The sequence below is a fragment of the Pygocentrus nattereri genome, chromosome 3 (assembly GCF_015220715.1).
Source record: "Pygocentrus nattereri isolate fPygNat1 chromosome 3, fPygNat1.pri, whole genome shotgun sequence".
NCBI classification, from domain to species: Eukaryota; Metazoa; Chordata; class Actinopteri; order Characiformes; family Serrasalmidae; genus Pygocentrus; species Pygocentrus nattereri.
The window spans coordinates 16,250,000-16,270,874 of NC_051213.1; the positions used below are offsets into that span (position 1 = coordinate 16,250,000).

A 20,875-nucleotide genomic window follows, 5' to 3' on the forward strand; every position below is an offset into this window, starting at 1 on the left:
CTGTAGCCTAGATGTTTCCATGACCAGCGCAGTGTTTTTAACAGCTTCGCGTATTAATACAGAATACTGACGCGACGGCTCTGAACACGGCTGAGCCAATCAGATTTCAGAACCGAAGCAATCTGTTTAATAATAATGAGCACTTCAGTAAACAGCGTAGCTGATTGTTGGCGCACGGAGGCCGCCAGGTGGCGATTTCTGGGTGGTCTGAAGCTGAAATGCTAATTTTCAGTTAGAGTAACTGCCAGACGCGAAGAAGAGCTGGGGCGTGCCTTCGATTGAAGGTTCATTTGAGTTGCGCTGATTTGATAAAAAAGGTTAACGTGTGAGTGAAGAAATCTGCGCTGCTATAAACTGGATTCACATTTATGATACTGAGTGGAGCTTTGACTGGAATTACGCGTCCAGGATTCATAACGAGAAAAGTTTTCCTTGATGCCTTTTCCCAACGTCTTTAGCCAGTCACTGTTTGTCGCCCTTGGCCACATAAACCAACGTTACAGTTGTGGATGGGTTGTTTTAGTGACATAATAATATAAACATACTGGCTGTGTTTTCTTTAGTCACCTAACTACACAGCTTAACTGTCTTGGTATATGTGGTATGAAAACAGTTCGCTAGGTGGCAAGCAACCAAGCTGAGGCCTGAACCGCGCCCCTCGTTAGCATAAATTAGGTTAGCTAGCTGAGTTGGGGATTGAAGCGTTCCCGAGGCTGAAGTTGAGGCAGAAGTCCCGTTCGCCAGCTTCTAGTTCGAATTTTCCCGTGACACCTTAAGTGAGCAAGTATTTTCACTCAGGCGCCTGAATGTAACTGCTGCACCATTTAAGGTGGAACGGAACAATTGGAACAATACGCTGGCGAACGGGAGGCCAATTTCAGCCGCGTGCAGCCTTAACGTCAGTTGTCGCTGGTGTTATCGATGTGAATATACGGCGGCCACAGCGGTGGAGTGTTTCGCATTCAAATCTGTTGTAAACGTTAGTTTTTGCTTAACGTAGCCGATTCGGTAAAGCAAAATGTGCAACGCTAACCCTCTGAGTAATAAAAGTATTTTTACTCTCATCTGCTCAGATTTAACTAACTAGCTAACGTTAACGTGTGTTCGGTGTTTAACGGCTGTAGTGGCTTTCAGGTTTTCGGAGACCTTTTGTGGGATAAAATTATGTAGTATTAACGTTAGACTTTTCTTTTTGCGTTGTTCGTGTTTTTATAGGTGCTATACGCGTTAACCGCCGTGATGCGTTACGTACAGCAAAGCTAGCTGGCGTTACTTTAGTCGCAGAACAAATAGAACGTGACTTAGCTAAGCTAGCTAACCGATTTAAGCTACGTTCATTTGTTCACTTGCTAACCTGGCCTTATAGCAGCCGTTGATACAATGCGATGTCATCTGGATAAGATCTTCAGGTCCCCAAATTTATAACTAATATAATTTGTTGTGTATGTTTCTGCCCGTTACAGTGTCGGGTGTTGAAAATGAATTCTCCAGCCTCACAGCTCTATCTGAAAAGCACATCTTCGATGTCCTTACATGACCGGCAAGTCTGAAATATTTGCATACAAAAACACAAAAGTTCAGTTTAGTAGTAAGCTGATACATGTGGACTGTTAACTGATGTTCGTCTTTCTCTTTCTCCCATTTTTAGCTTCACCAGCTTAGTGAAGAAAAGCCAGTCAGAGCTGACTGACATTGGAGCCAACATGCAGCAGCAGACAGCTTCGCTGAAGAACCAGCGGCTGGCTCAGCAGATGGCTAACTGGCCCTCGGTACTGGCTGCCCTGCAGAAAATACCGGTGAATTTCACGTTTTGTACAACAAAATTGAATGCTGCCTTCTAAATGAGAGGGAGCAGGTAACAATCAAATTATCGGGTCGCTCATGTAAACGAGAGATGGTATGATACAAAAGCAGTAGGGGCAATATTCTTGCTATAACCTGTTTAAGCAGTTTATAGAAAAAGTGCAGTGAGATTTCAGTTTTTTTTTCCCCTGATCAAAATAATTTTTTTCTGTTCTTGCATACAAAAGAATATGATAGGGCTGAGTAGGATATTGCTCATGACACCCAAATGGTGACTCTGAAAGCAGTTATTTCAACGTAGGTGTGCTTCCTGACTTATCAAAATGCATAAGGTGCTTATGTTAATGCACTTGATGTACTTATTTTGCTTAGTACAGTGTTAAAAATGCTGTCAGAGCAGTTATGCAGGATGAGACACGGTCCTTGGTTGCCAGCTTGTGTGATTTAGTTCCTAATTGTGTGTTCTGAATTGTGTGATGCCAAACTACGTGGCTTGCAGCAGTTCCACAGTATGGTTAGAGTTATTTTCATACTCATGGATTTTATATGCACAAATGCACCGATCAGGGATAATATTATGTCCTCCTTGTTTCTGCGCTCTGTCCATTTTATCAGGTCCACTTACTATATAGGTGCACTTTGTAGTTCTACACTTACAGACTGTAGTCCATCTGTTTCTATGCATTCTCTGGAGTTTTTAAACACCTCAATGTCCCTGCTGTACTGAGAATAGTCCACCAACAAAAAATTTCCAGCCAACAGCATCTTGTGGGCAGTGTGCAGCGACCACAGATGAAGGACTAGAGGTTGACCACCACAAACTGTGCTATCGTGCTATGAGCTATTGTCTCTGGCTTTACATGTACAAGGTGGACTGACAAGGTAGGAGTGCCTAATATAGTGGACAGTGAATGGAGAAACTCCAGCAGTGCTGTGTCTGATCTACTCATACCAGCACAACACACTAACGCACAACCATCACATCAGTGTTACTGCAGTACTAAGAATGATCCACTATTCAAATAGTACCTGCTCTGTGAGGGTCCATGGGGGGTCCTGACCACTGAAGAACAGAGTAAAAGGGGGCTAACAAAGTATGCAGAGAAACAGATGGACCACAGTCTGTAATTGTAGATCTACAAAGTGCAGCTATATAGAAAGTGGAGCTGATAAAATGGACAATGAGTGTAGAAACAAGAAGGTGGTCATAATGTTATGCCCGATCGGTGTATCAGAGCTGTATGTTGTGCAAACTGAGTATTTACTAGACAGTGTGAGCTTTTGTCTACAGTCAGTGTTACATGATAAAGCAGTTTCTTACAAAAGCGCTTCATGTAGCTCCAGGGCTTACCACCATGTTTTACTTATTGCTTTGATCTTTGTGTTTTCTACTCCATGTCATACTCTGGTATGGAGTTAAAACTTGGATAATTTTTCGCTTCGCTGCACAGAGTATGAAGCAGCGTCTTGGTAAGCGGAGCATCAAGGCAAGGCTAAATAGACCCTTGATGAAGGGAGGGGTGCGTGACATGGGGAGGCACTGGGGCAGGCCAAAAGGAAGAGGAGCGTTGTTCAGGGGAGCATTATCAATGAGATGTGAGTGAAATTCCAAGCTAATTTCTGCATGTTTATTTTTGTAGATCACGTCAGTTGACAGATTTAGATTTGTGCGGTATGAACTTAAGTATGAAGTGTGTGTGCGTGTGTTGGGTGTCCTTGCTAATGCCTGCCTCTAATTGTGTGCATTTGTGGTGTGAATGACTTTGAGAAGCCATCATAGAGGATCACATCTTTTGCCCCATTTTTTTCCAAGTAACCTGTTTATGGTGGTACAAACTTGGTTCATGTGTACTGTCATTTTTGTCAAATAGCCAGACACCAAAACTTAAGTGTATTGCTATTCTAGTGTCATCTTCTACTGCCATTTTCTGAGTGTTTAGATTTATAGGCATTATAGATGATGGATTAGGTATTGAAATTTCAGTAAACTTATCCATCCCCACACACGCACACATCTTCTAAGCCAGTTCTCCATCTGGGTTGCGGGGAGTAAACATATCCAAAGATCTCAAATAATTGGAGGTTTTGCTTTGTCATGGACATTTATTTATTTTTATCTGCAGGCATGAAAGGATTGCAAGGCGTAGTCTCTGGTTTAGTGACACATGAAGGCCTGACTCACCAACAGCATGGATCTCATATAAACAGACCAGGAGTGATGCAGAAAAGAGGTGTAAGAGGATGTCTGAGAGGCAATGGTAAGAGATTCATTACTGACACTACAGCACACATCTTCTGTGCCTCATTTTTAAGATTAAACCTTTTTTAGCCCAGAACATCTTATAAATGTTGAATCATGCAGCCTTAATCTTATTTAGCATTACTCTCATATTGAAGTCTTTACTTATGTTCTCGTGCTCAGCTAAAACACTATTTGTGTCTAGCACAATCAATAGCCCACAAGATCTTTTTCTGGCATCTTTTGATATTTTGGTGAATGTTAAAAGTTCATCACCACAGGTAGCCAAGGGGACAAATGAGATTGCAATGCATTGCTGCATGAATGTATGAGACTGAAGGAGTTTTGTGTGAACTTTGAGTGCAAGAATAAAACAATTCCACTGTAATATCTGAGTAAATCTGGTCAAGTGCAGATTTCCTATTTAATCAGTTTTAGTGTAGTCTTTAAATGTTTGACACATCACAGCCGTCCCAAAGATGCTATGTCACCTGACATTCAAATTTCATCTTGCTTTAGTTTTGTATTCATTGTCTTTCTGTCTCCCTAATGCTTTAATTAACATGAGCTTTTTATATGTATGAGTGCAAAGCCTCCCACTCTTTCTCTGCCTGCAAAGGTCTGGCCACAGGAGGGCGTGGGGAATTTTTAGGTCGTGGCTGTGGTGGAGGAAGATACAGAGCAGAGAGTCGCCCTGTCCCCACTCGAGAGCAGCTGGATGAGCAGTTGGATGACTACATGTCTATGACCAAGAGTCACCTGGATGCACAGCTGGATGCATACATGGCTGAAGTTGACTGAGGAGTAGCTGTAATTTGGTCTGGCTATGGGAACAAGGTTTCACAGTGCTTTCACCTTTGGGGACAAAAATCTTTCTACTACAGCATGCTGCCTCTGCTGATATTTTTGGCTCGGGGAGAAAAAAGTAAAGAAAATCTATTGGACATACTTATTTGAAAGTTGAAACCAAACCATTTAACTCTTATTCTAACCATAGCCCCTGTTAATGAAAGGCTATTCTACAGACTTAAGAAGCCTTCATGCCAGACAAGGGTTGTAGATTGCATGATCCTTGCAATCTCTGCATAGCCAAGCATAGTTTGACGTTTTATTTACCAGCAGGAAGATCAGCAGTCTTTTTGGTTAAAATGGTATTACACTTTGTCCAAGGGCAGTGTTCCTTAATTGTGCTCCTTGTGACCCACAGCATTGCATATTTTCTACTATTCTACTATTTTCTACTATGGTTCATGATTATAGAGCCATTTGTGAGTTGTGTGAAGTGTGTTGAGGCAAGGAGTAATTGAAACTGCAGTATTATACAATTGCCTTTTATGTGCTGTTGTAACATAACTGGAGGTGTTAAGTAATGGCTTAATTTGTAAGGGTTTTCCTGGTATGATCTTGGACCTCTGCATATGATTGGTCTAAACCTGTGGTCCTAGTGTGCTGCAGTACTCGGTATTTCAGCATTTTCTTTGATCTAATCCTTAGTTAATCTTCTGAGTGTTTTGTTTGATTAATGAGCTGAATTAGAAAAAACTGGAGTTCTGCTGCTGGAGCTGACTTTAGGTCCTTCGCAGTTGACAGTAGTCTTGAGCGCTCTCACCAGGCTGATAAATACAACTGAGATGTCAATTTTTGTTATTCCATTTAAACAAAATACACTGTGGAAAGGTTTCATTTTAGACAAAGTGCTAAAGTGAAAAGGATTGCTCAGCTCTGAGTAAAAGATTCAGGACTTGTTTTAGAATTCAGATTTCTGTGTTCTAAAATATTTTGAGCATGGAGATCCAAGCTGTACAAGACTTGGCCAACATTGTTTTTGATTAAATGTGAATGTGCCGCCAGATCTGTTAAGCACTGTAAACCCTGGACCTACAGCACTAAAACAATGCACCCAAGTTGTCATTAATGCCAAAGATGCAAAATTTTTTTTTTTTTTTTTTTCTTTTCTTTTTTTTGGGGGAGGGTGGTGCTTGTCATTTTTTTTTCTGTCATCCTTAATGTTTGGCCTTTGTTGATGCAATACAAAACATAGTTTTCCACAGATACAAAAACTGTGAGCCATTAAATGCATCTTTTATGCATTGTTTTTTTGAGCAAAGATTTGTTTTGCACATTTGAAATTGAATTTAATCTAATTACATGCTTTAAATTACATTAAAGCTTTCAGTTCAAGCTAAGTATAGTTACTGCTTCAAATTAAATATTAATATCAAGACAAGAGTGATTAAACCATTTTCCCAGGACATTTTGCTGGACATCCCATTCCAAAATCATGGGCATGAATATAAAGTTGGTCTTCCCTTTGGGGTTATAACAGTCTCAACTCTTCTGGGAAGTCTTTCCATGAGATTTTGAAGTATACACTTAATCCTGAACATGTCCAGTAGGGTTGAAGTCAGGGCCCTGTGGAGGCCACTAGAGATCCTGATCAAACCATGTCTTTATGGACCTTGCTTTGTGCATAGGGGCATAGTCATGACTGAAGCTGAACAGGAAAGGGCCTTCCCCAAATATGTTACAATGTTGGACATGTACACTTCTCTAAAACATCTTTGTGTGCTGTAACATTAGCTCAACCCTTCACTGGAGCTAAGGGACAGGGCCCGATCCCTGAAAAAAATAGCCCCAGAACATTATCCCTCCTCCACCACACTAATGTTGGCACAATGGATTCTTGAAGGCATCATTCTCCTGGCATCTGCCAAAACCATTCATCTATCAGTGAATTGTGATTCCATCATTCTAGAAAATACATTTTCACTGATTCCAGTGGCAGCATGCTTTACACCGCTGAAGCAGACACTTGGCATGGCACATAGTGATCTTAGGCTTATGTGCAGCTGCTCGGAGATGGAAACCCACTTCATGAGCTGGTGGCCAGTTCTTGTGCTGAGGTTGCTTCCAGATGCAGTTTAGACCTCTGTATAGAGTGATGCAACAGAGGATTGGCTGTGATTGCGTGTTATGGCACTTGGCTCTGAGTTTGCATTGCTTCTGCCAGTAACACTTCTATTTCACAATAACAATGTGTACAGTTGACCAGGGCAGATATTTTACAGACTGACTTGGGGCAAAGGTTGCCGCATAGACAGTACTACATTTAGTCTTTGAGCTCTACAGACCCATTCTAGTGCTGTTGTTTATCCATGGAGATTGCATGGCTATTTTCTTGGTTTTATACACCTGCTAGCAATGGGTGCAGCTGAAACACCTGAGCTCAATACTTCTGGCTATGTAGTCAGTGTAAACAGCCATAAATCACGTTAATGTTAAAAGGTGCATGCATCAAAATAAAAAAAAATTGTTGAATTATGAAAGTAATTACTTTAGATTCTGATCTGGTTGTCATTTCATTCTTGTCATCATTTCATGGTTGTGACTGTAACGCATGATGGCCAAATTTGCATTAACTTCTAACAATGGCCTAGGCATTGGATGATGATGATGATGATGATGATGATGAACATACAAACCTGGCATGTGAGTGGTATACCAAGACTGGTCTGTCAGCCATCACTAGTCTGAGTGACCGCATCAAGAAGCTCCTCAGCTATGGGGTTCATGAACAGGTACGCTTCTCTGCTTGCGCTATAATGTTAGCAAAGAATAACTTTATGCTTCGGCACGTCTTGAGGAGCCACAGGAGATGTAAGCAAAAAGATACTGGAAGCTCGGGCAGTTGCCAAGAAATGCACAAAAGACTGGAGGAAGTCTTTAATAAGATTGTGTTTTCTGTTTGCTGTGATCACTCCTGCTATTATCACGATCACCTATTCAGTGCATCGAGTGCAGACAATGCTCAGATCATTGGAGAGATTCCTCCTTTTTGACGGCCTGGAAATGCGTAACAGATCAGAATAAGAATAACAACAATGACCTCAGTCGAAAAGGTATGTGGGAAGGCCATAGATAGTCAAATTAAAACAAACGTATGTTGGAATTTTTCCTTTCAGACATCTATCTTTGAGATGGATCTTGAAAACAGGCTTAAGGACATTGAAGGATATGATACGAGAGAGGCAGCTGAGGAGAAAACTGAGAAGATAGATGGACATGTGAACAATAAAGAGAGTGAGGTTCAGGGAATGGAAATTGGTTGAGGAGGTCAAGATAATAGGTGAATAGATAGGCCAGGTTTGTCAAACTGCGTTGGTTCTGGACCACAACTGCAGAGTTTAACGTTCTGCCTCATTAAAAAATACCTGATGCATTAACTAATTGGAAAGGTCTTCACAAGTCGAGGCAGAGTGTTAAAAAAGGGAAAGCGCTAATCTCTGCCCTGTTCTGGCCTGGCATGGATCCATTTGCCTCCCCTGGAGTAAGCAGTGCAGTTCTCCTTTTATGAGAATGAATGGAAAAACAGAACGTGGGTTCAGGATTGAAGAACAGGTGCTGTACAATTGATTTGCTGTGCTGGCAGTATCATCTGTTTTGTTTGCCTTACAGGTTTCTCTGCTGGCAGCCTTGTATTACTGCTAAACGGGGCACATGACACATCTAGAAACACATACAAACTTGAACACACAACAGGTGTTTGGAACTACATCTTACTTTTCATGCAGTCATTCTTGCTTTTTAGGTTACTGATTGCATAGCTAGGACCAGTGCCTTTTGTGATCTGGAAACAGTGTTTACACAGCATGGAGCTGATCGTGCAGAGCTGACAAACTAGGTTTCTTCTAAGCCAGAGCATTGCAGGTTTTAGCATTCCTCTTTGTTAAACCCACTCAGCAGCTAATTAACAGGGTCTTCATGAGTTAAGTTCAGGGTGTTTGAAGAGGGGAACACTGATCTCTGCAGAGCTGTGGCCTAGAAGGAACTCAGTTTGATACTTTCCTTTTCCACATAAGGGTTGAATGTTGAAAAGAGGAGCAATCCCCTTTTAGGAAAAAAAAAAAAAACTCATTGTTTTATGAGTGGTATGGAGCAGCCCTTCACATATCACATTATTACGGTAATATATGACAAGCTTTACTCTTTGAGACCAATCATTGCTAAATTCATGCAGAGATGCTTTGACTGCAATTTTTTTATGTAAACACTCTTGCTTTGCCTTTTTGTCTTGTCCTGTAGCTTCATGTGCTGAAGAATTAGCAACCAGAGCCACCATGTGGCTGCTGTAGGTTATGTTGAAAACCAGTAACTGGCTGAAGAGACAGACATTGTTTTAAAAGGGATGTTATTCTTACATAGTTTGCTCAGTGTGGTTGTAAATACCCTCAAAGTAGACAAATTGTCACTCTTCAAATGTTTATGCATCCATTGTCCTGTCTGTGTGTATGTCTGTTTGATTACATTATATGTCCAAAGTATTTAAATAGCCCTTCTATAAGTGAAGTCAGCTACTTTAAAGTGCATCCATTACTAACCAAGGGATTCAATTGTACTTCTTCATAGAGAAGCATTCTCAATAGAAGGGGAGGCTCAGGATCAGATAGAGGGGTATAAAGAATTGGGCTGTGGAGCGGTGAAACTCTGTGAAGTAATGTAGCTCCATTCATTAACTTTGGGATGAGTTGCAGTGACGTTTGTGATCCTGAGCTAAATATCAAACATCGGGTATCTGACCTCACTAATGCTCTTGTGGCTGAATGCAATCTAACATCCACATTAATGTTCCATCAACAAGTTAAAAAAATTGCTAGAAGAGTTAAAGTGGTTGGTGTAGTGTAGTGGGTAAGACCTCTGTCTTCTACACTGTACGCTGGGGTTCAATCCCTGCCTGGGTGAACAACCTGCGCTATACCAATAAGAGTCCTTAGGCCAGACTACCTTCGCCTACCTGTGTAAAACGATCAAATTGTAAGTCGCTTAGATAAGAGCATCTGCCAAAATGCTATAATTGTAAATGTAGAAGCTGTTACTATTGCGAAGTGGGTACAAACTCCCTATTGATACCCTTGATTTCAGAAAAAAAACATAAGATGAGCAGGTGTCTACAGATGTTTGGGTATACAGTGTTTGAGTAAACTGGTGCACACCTAAAGTCAGTACAGAGGATTATCTGTAATACAGTGTTGAGTCTCCAGAGGGCATAAAACTGTTGTTGTCTGAGTGCTTTGCTGCTTTGCTAGAGAGATCCGTATCTGTGGCTGGACTGGAAATAAAAAGTCTGACTTTTATTGTGTGCTGTGTACTGAACAAAATACAAATGCATATAAATAAAAATGCAATTTTTAATGAGAAGATTTTACTGAAACTTATAAAAAGTCATGAAACAGAATTCTCACATTCGTATCTTGTGTGACTACCATCTGCCTGTAGCAGTGCAAGATATTTCTAAAAATATACATTGGATTTTACAGCTGGGATAGGCTCCAGCACCCCCCACACCCCACCAAGAGGGAGAAGCAGCTTGGAAAATGTGTGTGTGTGTGTGTACCTGGGATTTTTTTAGCAAGCTGCTGCAAAATGTGTGCAAAACCAAAAAGGAATTAGATTTCAAACTGAATTTAAAGTATATGTTTAACCCAGAAAAACCACACAAAACATTCTGATTCCCAGAGCTCCGGGTATCAATTACTACAGATACTGAGACGGAGCATTGTGCTGGAAAGGTTACTGAGCCTTCCTCACCTGGGAGAAGTGACACTGGCCTGTGGAATCTGGAAGGAATAAACAAAGTGAGGGCCAAGCGACGGACACAAACCTGTCCAACTCTCCAACGCAAACTCCTCTCAGGGCCATTCACTGTGCAGAGATGTAAATAATGGAATGAGCAAATAAATGCAGCTTCTTTTTGCATCTTGCATATTTGACATGAACTGATGATAATGTCAAATATACAGTGTAGGCTGAATGTGTGAATGCTGTTAATATCTTGCTTGTTTTAAACTATGATGCCATTTCTCTTCTGGGGAAATCTCTGTTAATCAAATAAGTAAGAACGTGTTACATGTCGAGATCTTATCTACATCTAATGTTGAAATGGTGAAGCTACAGTGAATAATGTAATCATTGCTACGTGTTTTGTAAGATGTTTATTTATCTGTGGTTGACTCAATTGTGAGATTTTCCTGTTTAAAAGGCGAGCAAGAAAAGCTTGCATTTATTAGGCTCTACATCATTTCTTTATTACATGCTTGGGATTCCTGGATGGTTGTATGCAATATCTAAGTATTGTAGTTAGAGAACACTGAAGGACAAAAACAAAAGGAAATAAAATTGTGAGTTCTGCAAGTGGGACTGAGAAATGCAATGCTGCATTACAGAAAGTAATAATATGACAAATAACATATTATTATTAGTTTTTACTTTTAGGGAAGATTTAAAAATAATGTTAATATAATTGATGGGCTAGAACAAGGGTAGAAGCTTAGTTGAGAGTCATACCGAGTATGGCAGAAAAGCTGAAATCCAAATCTGATTGTTAAAGAAGGTAATGCACATTACTAGTTGCAGTGAATATAAATATCCAGCAGGAGGTGCTACCTGCTGTGCTCTCTAGTTCCTACAGAATATGTTTTCTCATCTCCCCAGACAATTTTAGACAGGCTTTGCATCATTGATGTCAGATATAGCAATTGATTTTAATTCTTGCCTGGTATCTGGGCTTGAACATTACTAAACTACAAATTAGATTTCTATTTCTCCATCTAAATCATGATTTCCAGAATTTATAAATGCATACACATTCATGATGTTTACAACATCAGTATCCCCTGTTCTAGGTCACCTGCATCAGTGCACACAGTTTAGCAGAATCAATAACAATCACAAAATCCATGAAGCACATGTTTTTATCCATAACCCACTTATACGTCCATCTTTTCCCTCACCCTTTTATGCATCCTTTTATTCATGACCTCACTTATTCATTCACCTATTCATCTAACTGTGTCCGTTTGCTAGTGAGGTCAGTATCCCTTTCCTTTGATGTGAGTTCTTTGGCAGCAATGATGTGAGGAGATTTGAGGTGACTGGGTCGACACCTTTTTGACAACCTTAATTAGTCGTACCATCAAAATGCCTGTGCCCTTTAGAGCAGTGACATGATCAAGTCATCCATCTGTTGTTTTTGCATATGTGTTTTGTGTTAATAGCATAACACAAAACAATGTTTGTGGGGTGGTTGGATACATTTATGGACGCAACATTAAAAGCCGGTGCTATTTTCAGCTGATTTATATCTTAACAAATACACATCTGTTTCTTACAGTTGGAGACTATTACCAAGAGGAGCTATCCAATAATGCTGTCATTTTTTCCATACCTGCACCCTTTATATGTAATATGGCAGTATTTGCATATTTGTATATGGACTGTGGAAGCCAAGGAAAGGTTTTATCTACATATCAGTAGTGGGAAATCTGTCCGAATGGCTTCTAAGTGCACTGCTTTGAAGAAAATCTGATGTCACTCTGAAGACTAAAGACAAACTGATGATGCATCTATATATTGACTGATGTTTCCATTTTTTTTCTTCATGCGGCATGAAGGGTTCTTTGTTCATTGAGCCTGTGTCTGCTGAAGAGGTTTGTATGTGCAGCTGTTATACAACCCCTTGAGTTCAGCCCACCTCAATTCACACAAAAGTAAATTATGCTTAGCTTTAAAATTCTAGAATTCAGTATAATTACAATCATTATAAATATCCAGTCACTATGTACTACTGGAGTTCAGACTAATGAGGGTAGTGGTTTCAATAAAAATGTCTTTAAAGCCTTGACATGTAATTATACTGTGTCTAGTGCTGGAAATATAGCTGTTGTATTTGCTATCCACATCTACCAGTGAACCTATATGAGTTTTCATATTAATGTTAATGATGGAAACATAGTAAATTAAATAGTATAAAAGATGTTTATTTTCTGCTTGGGTGAGGGGTTGGGTTAGGGTAACTTTGGTCCATTTGTCATGATTCAGGCAGCCCTTGTGCACGTTTCTAATAGTTTACAAATCTGTGTCTAGTAACACATAAGAATGTTTTAATTTGCCATCAGAATACAGAGCAAAGGACAGTGTAGTGCCCTTCTTTGTGCAAAGAAATGTATTGGTCAGTCAGGTACCGAAAACATCATACACCAAAGCCTAGCAAGGAGTGAGCTCAAGAGGAGTTTTTGATCTAAACATGTGTGTGTACCCCAACCTTTCTATGACAGGTGGTACAGGCTACTGGAACATGGCTCCGCCTAGTCCTGAACGCAGTAAATCAGCAGGTAAACCTTTATTGGATAAGTGTTTTGGCTATATTGTCTCCAGGTTGTCCTTTATACTGCTCTTTTGTCCGACCATGCTGATTGAAATTGCAAAAGTGGTAATGATTTTTGTTTTCTGTCTGGTGAAGCAGAGGACTGTGCCTTGACACAGGCTTTCTGGCTTAAAGTGGGCTGTAACAGAAGAGTGGATAAGCATTACAGTGATGTGATGGCCTCTCTTAAACCTCTGACCTGTACTTAGTTTTTCTACAGGCACATCATCCAAGAAACATAAATAGACTGTTATAATTTGTGTACATTAATGGGATTTCAACTTTGTCCAGGCTATCACTGGCTTCACATCACCATAGCAACTGTATATAAGTTTGAATACAATTTCCAGAGTGCAATTTTAATTACATCAAATTCAGGAGTGTGCATTTGTTTGTTCCCACTAGATTAAGGACCTTTTGTCCATGTCCATGAGGAATTATGTTAGTGGTCCCATTGGAGAAGTGATGAGACTCAAGAAGATAAAGTACATATATAGACGACTCAGACAACAGACCACAGAAACTGAAAGGAAGACAACCTTAAAGGTGAGGGAGTCTGTAAACAGTGAATCAGCCCACACAGCATGACTTGGGTGATGTAGCTTGCTTTCATATACTTCACTTACTCGTGTATCTGCGATACCTCAATGACCTAAATGAGGTTTACATTTATTCAGTTACATGTGCTTAACCCCTGAAAATCCCAGACAGACTAAGGCTTATTATTCAATAACTAAAGGGGCTTCATTGCATACTTGATAAGCTGTTCTTATGGTTTAGGATTTTTTAATACAACTTTGGGCCTGCTGATGGACCCTGACCATTTGAGGGGTTAAGTGAAATGTTGATGAATTTGTACTTTCTTAAGTACTTTAAAAAAATCTATAATACTTAAACTGAGGCATATTTGCAAGGACAAACGTGTGCTGGTCTGAAATTAGTCACACACTAGACCAAGAGGCTTAACAAACATTGGCTTAACAAACATTGGCTTAACAAACATTGGCATCAATATATATTTTTAAAAGTTTCTTCATTATTCAGTGGTTAAGATGTAAATAAAGTCATTTAGAGTGGTTTGTTAGTGGTTTGTAGTGAAACGCATTGTAGTGAAACTTACCAAATCAACATTGTGACCAGTGATGGTCACAATGTCTACAACACAAATATGCCCATTGTATTTATTATCCACAGCTACCAGTGAACCTACAAGTTGTTTTTCCTTGTTGTTGTTGCTGTGAGAAGTATTTTTACCTGAGTTACTATTTCATGATGGGCAAGCCTTTTACTTTTTTATGGGTTTAGGCTAATTTACCCACCTTTGGTTGTGTTTTTGGAATCTTTGGAGAAATTAAGCAGACTGTTTAGATTAATGAACCTGGTTGCCTTTGAATACTAACATGTCACAAACTGAAGTGCTTTAAATGACAAACATAATAAACTGAAACACTTTATAGTCAGGATAGGGAGACTTAATGGAAGCTTGTGTTCTGAATGGTCTGTTGTTTCTTTCTGATGCTATTATCTTATATATATATTGGGAAAAGTATTTACTTACCCATCCAAATAATTTAATTCAGGTGTTCCAATCACTTCCATGGCCACCGGTGTATAAAACCAAGCACCAAGCAGAGCAAGACATTTTGGACAATTTCATGTTCTCAACTTTGTGGGAACAGTTTGGGGACGGCCCCTTCCTGTTCCAACATGACTGCACACCAGTGCATGAAGCAAGGTCCATAAAGGCATGGTTGAGCGAGTTTGGCATGGAAGAACTTGACGGGTCTGCACAGAGTCCTGACCTCAACCTGATAGAACACCTTTGGGATGAATTTGAGCGGAGACTGCGAGCCAGGCCTTCTCGTCCACCATCAGTTTCTAACCTCAAAAATGTGCTTCTTTAAGAATGGTCAAAAATTCCCGTAAACACTCCTAAACCTTTTGGAAAGCCTTTCCAGAAGAGCTGAAGCTACTGTAGCTGCAAAGGGTGGGATCATATTAAACCCTATTTACATCCCCAATTTGGAGTGGGATGTTACTGAAGTTCATGTGTACTTAGAAAGGTACTCCTACTTAGAAAGGTGAGAGAGGTCTGTAATTTTCATCATAGATACACTTCAACTATGAGAGACAATATGAGAAAAAAAATCCAGGAAATCACATTGTAGTATTTTTAAAGAATTTATTTGTAAATTATGGTGGAAAATAAGTATTTGTTCAATAACAAAAGTTCAACTCAATACTTTGTAACATAACCTTTGTTGGCAATGACAGAGGTCAAACGTTTCCTGCAAGTCTTCACCAGGTTTGCACACACTGTAGCTGGTATTTTGGCCCATTCCTCCTGCAGATCTCCTCTAGAGCACTGATGTTTTGGGGCTGTCGCTGGGCAACACAGACTTTCAATTCCCTCCACAAATTTTCTATGGGTTTGAGATCTGGAGACTGGCTAGGCCACTCCAGGACCATGAAATGTCCTTTACGGAGCCACTCCTTCGTTGCCCGAGCGGTGTGTTTGGGATCATTGTCATGCTGGAAGACCCAGCCACGTTCCATCTTCAATGCTCTCACTGATAGAAGGAGGTTTTGGCTTAAAATCTCACGATACATGGCCCCGTTCATTCTTCCCTTAACATGGATCAGTCATCCTGTCCCCTTTGATGATGTTTGCACCCCCATGCTTCACAGTAGGTATGCTGTTCTTGGGATGCAACTCTGCATTCTTCTTCCTCCAAACACAACGAGTTGAGTTTTTACCAAAAAGTTCTATTTTGATTTCATCTGACCACCTGATATTCTCCCAATCCTCTGGATCATCCATATGCTCTCTGGCAAACTTCAGATGGGCCTGGACATGTACTGGCTTAAGCAGGGGGACACGCCTGGCACTGCAGGATTTGAGTCCCTCACGGCGTAGTGTGTTACTGATGGTAGCCTTTGTTACTTTGGTCCCAGCTCTCTGCAGGTCATTCATCAGGTCCCTCCGTGTAGTTCTGGGATTTTTGTTCACCTTTCTCATGATCATTTTGACACCATGGGATGAAATCTTGCATGGGGCTCCAGATCGAGGGAGATTATCAATGGTCTTGTATGTCTTCCATTTTCTTACAATTGCTTCCACAGTTGATTTATTCACACCAACCTGCTTGCCTATTGTAGATTGACTCTTCCCAGCCTGGTGCAGGTCTACAATTTTCTTCCTGGTGTCCTTCGACAGCTCTTTGGTCTTGGCCATGGTTGAGTCTGAGTGTTTGAGGCTGTGGGCAGGTGTCTTTTATACAGATAACTAGGTCAAACAGGTGCCATTAATACAGGTAAGGAGTGGAGGACAGAAGAGCTTCTTAAAGAAGAAGTAACAGGTCTGTGAGAGCCAGAAATCTTGCTTGTTTGTGGGTGACCAAATAATTATTTTCCACCATAATTTACAAATAAATTCTTTAAAAATCCTACAATGTGATTTCCTGGATTTTTTTTCTCATATTGTCTCTCATAGTTGAAGTGTACCTATGATGAAAATTACAGACCTCTCTCATCTTTCTAAGTAGGAGAACTTGCACAATCAGTGGTGGACTAAATACTTTTTTGCCCCACTGTGTGTGTATATATATATATATATATATATATATATATATATATATATATATATATATATATACATACATATATATATATATATATATATATATATATATAGATAGATATATAGATATATAGATATATATATATAGAGAGAGAGCTTCCTGAGGTTATGACACATCAATAATATTTCTTTTTAATAATTAAAAGATGTCACTGTCTTCTTGATAGGTTCATTAGCATTATTAAAAACTTTGTTCAGTGTTGTGTGGTACACAGTTACAGTGACTTGATCGATCAATTTAGCTCAGTCCAAACGTTTTCCTCAACATGTTGAAATGAAAACCATTTAAATTTGAGAAGAAAAGGAGAGCATTGAAGCTATGGAATATGCATACATACTTGCAGAGGTCTATGGATTGTATTTGCCAGCAAGTATACATTTCAATACGCTTGTATTTATACATACATATAAAGTTTGTATCTTTACATCTTTTATATTGTTTCTCCGTATCTTTCTATTGCTACATACCCAAAGGTCATGACAGATATATCCAGTTGACCAGATTTTTTGTTTAATCAGCTCATTTGAAGTAATTTTCTGGGTAGGCAGTTAAATAAGCAAACATGTGGCAAACTTAACAGTGCAGAAAATCGTCTGTGTTAAAATAGCTCAATCCGCAAGGGACTCCAGATTCATTAAGGCTCAGCGTGATCTGTTGTTTCGATGCACTACCGGAATTATTCATTTGAATGGATCGTGTAGTTGATTTTAGGTGTCATTGAACTCTGAGCTTTATTCGTATTCATGTGCACAGAGTCAGATGTTGATGTTTTATTTAATAGCATACTGCTGCTAGCGGCATCATCCACATATTATTCAAACATGCTGATGTGACACAGACACAGCAAGACAGGAGACACTGTCATAACAGTGTGATGGCACCCTTCCTCCTTCCTTGCTGCAAAGGACTGACATTTCAGAAATCCTTAACCTTTTCATGCCAACACCAGTAGTCACATGGGTCGACTCACTAATCACCTCATTCACAAAGCCTTTACACATTGAGCCGTTTGGATGGTTGTAATGAATGGGAAAGAGGACTATGTACACACAGAGTCCTTTATAGGGCCAGTCTGATTATCACAACCATTCATTACTTATCAAAAGCCCATAGCAAGCGTTGAAGTGTAGACGTTGTAGTGGTCAGCATAGCATGTCGATCATATTGAGTCAAGAAAAACAATGGTCAAGAATCTGGAAAACGTAGTATGGTAAAGAGTAAAGGGAAACAAAGAACAAGGCAACCTAGGGATAGAGTAGCCTGATGCACCTAGAATATCCATAATGCACTGTGTCATATTCAAGAAAATTTATGTAATGTTATGTAAATTTATGCAAACTTATGTAATGTTAGTGTACAAATTTTTTAATTCAATTTTAAATTCCATCCCATAAGTGCTGTTCTAGTGTAGGGAATTGCAAACAAGGCTCCATTTCAAACTCTGCAAGATGAACAGCTCAGAATCGCTGCCTGACCACGAAACAAAGGAACCCAAGGACTATAAATACACTAGAACACAGCTAGACACATGTTAAGCTAATAACAGGGTGCGGCTAGAAACAAAATGCAGGTGCAGACGATAATGCACAGTGAGGAGTTATAACAGAGGGACCATGACACTGCTGCTGAATTTTCAATTTCATGTGTCACCTCAAAACAAAAAAAGGTTTTTATTTTCAAATTTTTAATATGAACACCTATGATTTCTTGCACACTATAAAACATGAATAAACAAATGTTGTGGGGAACCATCATTTTCATAGCTATGCTAGAGCTAGAGCTTCGTGTAACGCTGTGGAGCGATGATGAGGTGGACGCATATGCTGACATAAGTGAGATTTATTATGGGCAAATCTATACTCAGGGACAAAACAATTCAGGGTCAATGAGCCAACACGGGGGTATCAAGGGACAGACATAACTAAACACAGACTGGAAACAGCACAGAGGCTGGAAATAAACAAAACACCACAGGATAGAAGAAAGACCACAAGATAATACACCACACAAGAATACAAAGACCAGCAACAAACTAGGACAAACACAGGGCTTAAATACAATGGGCAAACAAGATACAGGTGGCTAACCAGGCACTGGAGGAATTAATCAAGGGCAGGATCTGAAAACAAGGGGGCAGGACCAGGAAGAACTCCATGAAAACAAAAGCACATGGACAGGACTAGAAGGTAAACACAAGCAAATGGACAGGACTAGAAGGTAAACACAAGTACATGGACAGGACTGGGAGGAGCCAATCGTGACTCTTCGTCACAATTACCCCAAGTGTGGACAGTCAGAAAGTATAGGTTTTGACCTAATTTTCTGTTATTGTGCTAGAATTACAAGGTTAAATTTACTATTAAGCAGTGAAAACTAATATCTACCAATTAGCGGGGCAAATATCCATATAGTAACTGCTACAACCCATTTTAGTTTGAAAAATTGTTTTGACTTAGTGTGGCTTTAAAAAAAATATAAAATTTACATTTCCAAAAACTAATAGCAACATGCATTTAAATGTGACGATGTGGAATTAAACAGGTAATGAGGGACACAATTCACATGTGTAATTAAATCTTCTGGAAATTAATGTTGGTTAATTTGCACATTCAGCAGGGTTATGGAGAGAGGTAGAGCTAGCAATAGCATTTGGCTTACAGAAGAAATAGTTTGCTACTACAAAATTGTAGTACCATAGCAAATAAGGCATTATGGGAAAGGCCATGATTTCTGCTATGAGAAGTGCCCTTTGTTAACACCAGCAGAAAAGGCACATACAAACACCACTGGGAGGCAGGCAGGTCACATCTAGCCATATGTTTTCTCCTTGTGGTAGATACGCTAACCCCTGCTATCTCACTCAAACCCAACACAATTTCAACACATACCATTTTTAAACTGACTAAATAATAACACAACAAAAACAGTTACAGCAACAGGTGTCTCTTTCATGGAGCTGGGCTGGAGCACACAACTCAGCTTTGTATATTACACCTCTAAAGCCTCTTCTGAAACACAGAGCGTATCTGTGTTTGGATATCTTTTGAAATGCATAGTTTTCTTAGCACAGCATCTTAGATTAGACTTTTCTTTCTGTTCTAGCAGTGTCTGCTACTTCCAGGTATCATGACTGCAGGAAATCATAGTAGAATTGGCTTTTACTATGCAGCCCGTAATTTTTGGTTAAGGAAAAGTTTTTCAAAAGAAAAGGTGTATAAATCTTACAAAGCAAAAATTTACAGATTCACTTTAGCCCATAACTTTTCAACTAGCCTTGGTATGTTTAGGCTAAGCTAGCCACTTCCTCTCTAAACCCTTAGCATGGTTTTACACCACGCTCTAGCAATCCCTGAAATGCCAGGCCACGAGCAAGCAAGTTTATTTGTAGAACACTGAGGTTCTTAACCCTCAACTCTTTTTTGGGGTTAAAAATATTTTGTGACCACCTCTTTGCCAGTCTGCTCCCTGCTGCCTTCCACCCTCCACACATTTTTTCCAGCTTAAGGCAACATAGTGAATAAGCTCTTGCAATGAAAACAGTATATGGATTTTTTAAAAATAAAAATTATATGAGTATGATATGCCATCGTATGTAGTATTTAGAATTATGGGATCACTAAAATGCAAATAAAGCATGTTGGCCTTTTAATGTAAAAAGATGTACAAAATAGTTGAAAATGGTTAATGTATGTTTTTTTTGTTGTTGGAAGGCCTCAACTATCTAGTATTTAATGAAATGAGAGAGAGGCTAGGTTTATATTCAGTTTAGAAGCAGTTCAGAGATATATCTAGGTCCAAGGCCATTTAGAGATTTATTAAAAAAAGTACTCTATTCTGTAACAGACTGTATAGCAGTGTAAATATTTGAGAATAAGACTTATGTGCTTATTTCTCTGCCACTTTTAACATTCTGGCAGCTGTGTTGAATAAGCTATAGCTATTTAAGAGATTTTTTTGTAATGGCAGTCAGAAGGCTGTTAGTATGAAGAAGTA

The 20,875-nt window shown here is 39.5% G+C and overlaps 1 protein-coding gene across 6 annotated transcripts; it reads left to right on the forward strand.

Moving 5' to 3' along the window:
- The first annotated feature begins 221 nt into the window (after positions 1–221).
- chtopb (chromatin target of PRMT1b) lies at positions 222–5,988 on the forward strand. 6 transcript variants are annotated; one of them, XM_017713078.2, is made up of 6 exons: positions 222–284; positions 1,464–1,540; positions 1,649–1,796; positions 3,255–3,399; positions 3,927–4,061; positions 4,662–5,988. In XM_017713078.2, the coding sequence occupies exons 2-6, from the start codon at positions 1,479–1,481 to the stop codon at positions 4,841–4,843; spliced, it is 672 nt and encodes a 223-aa protein (XP_017568567.1). In that variant the 5' UTR covers positions 222–284; positions 1,464–1,478; the 3' UTR covers positions 4,844–5,988. The 6 variants fall into 6 exon arrangements, with proteins under 6 accessions (XP_017568567.1, XP_017568564.1, XP_017568562.1 ...); XM_017713075.2 differs by lacking the exon at positions 222–284 and adding an exon at positions 285–325; XM_017713073.2 differs by lacking the exon at positions 222–284 and adding an exon at positions 706–776.
- Positions 5,989–20,875: the final 14,887 nt, after the last annotated feature.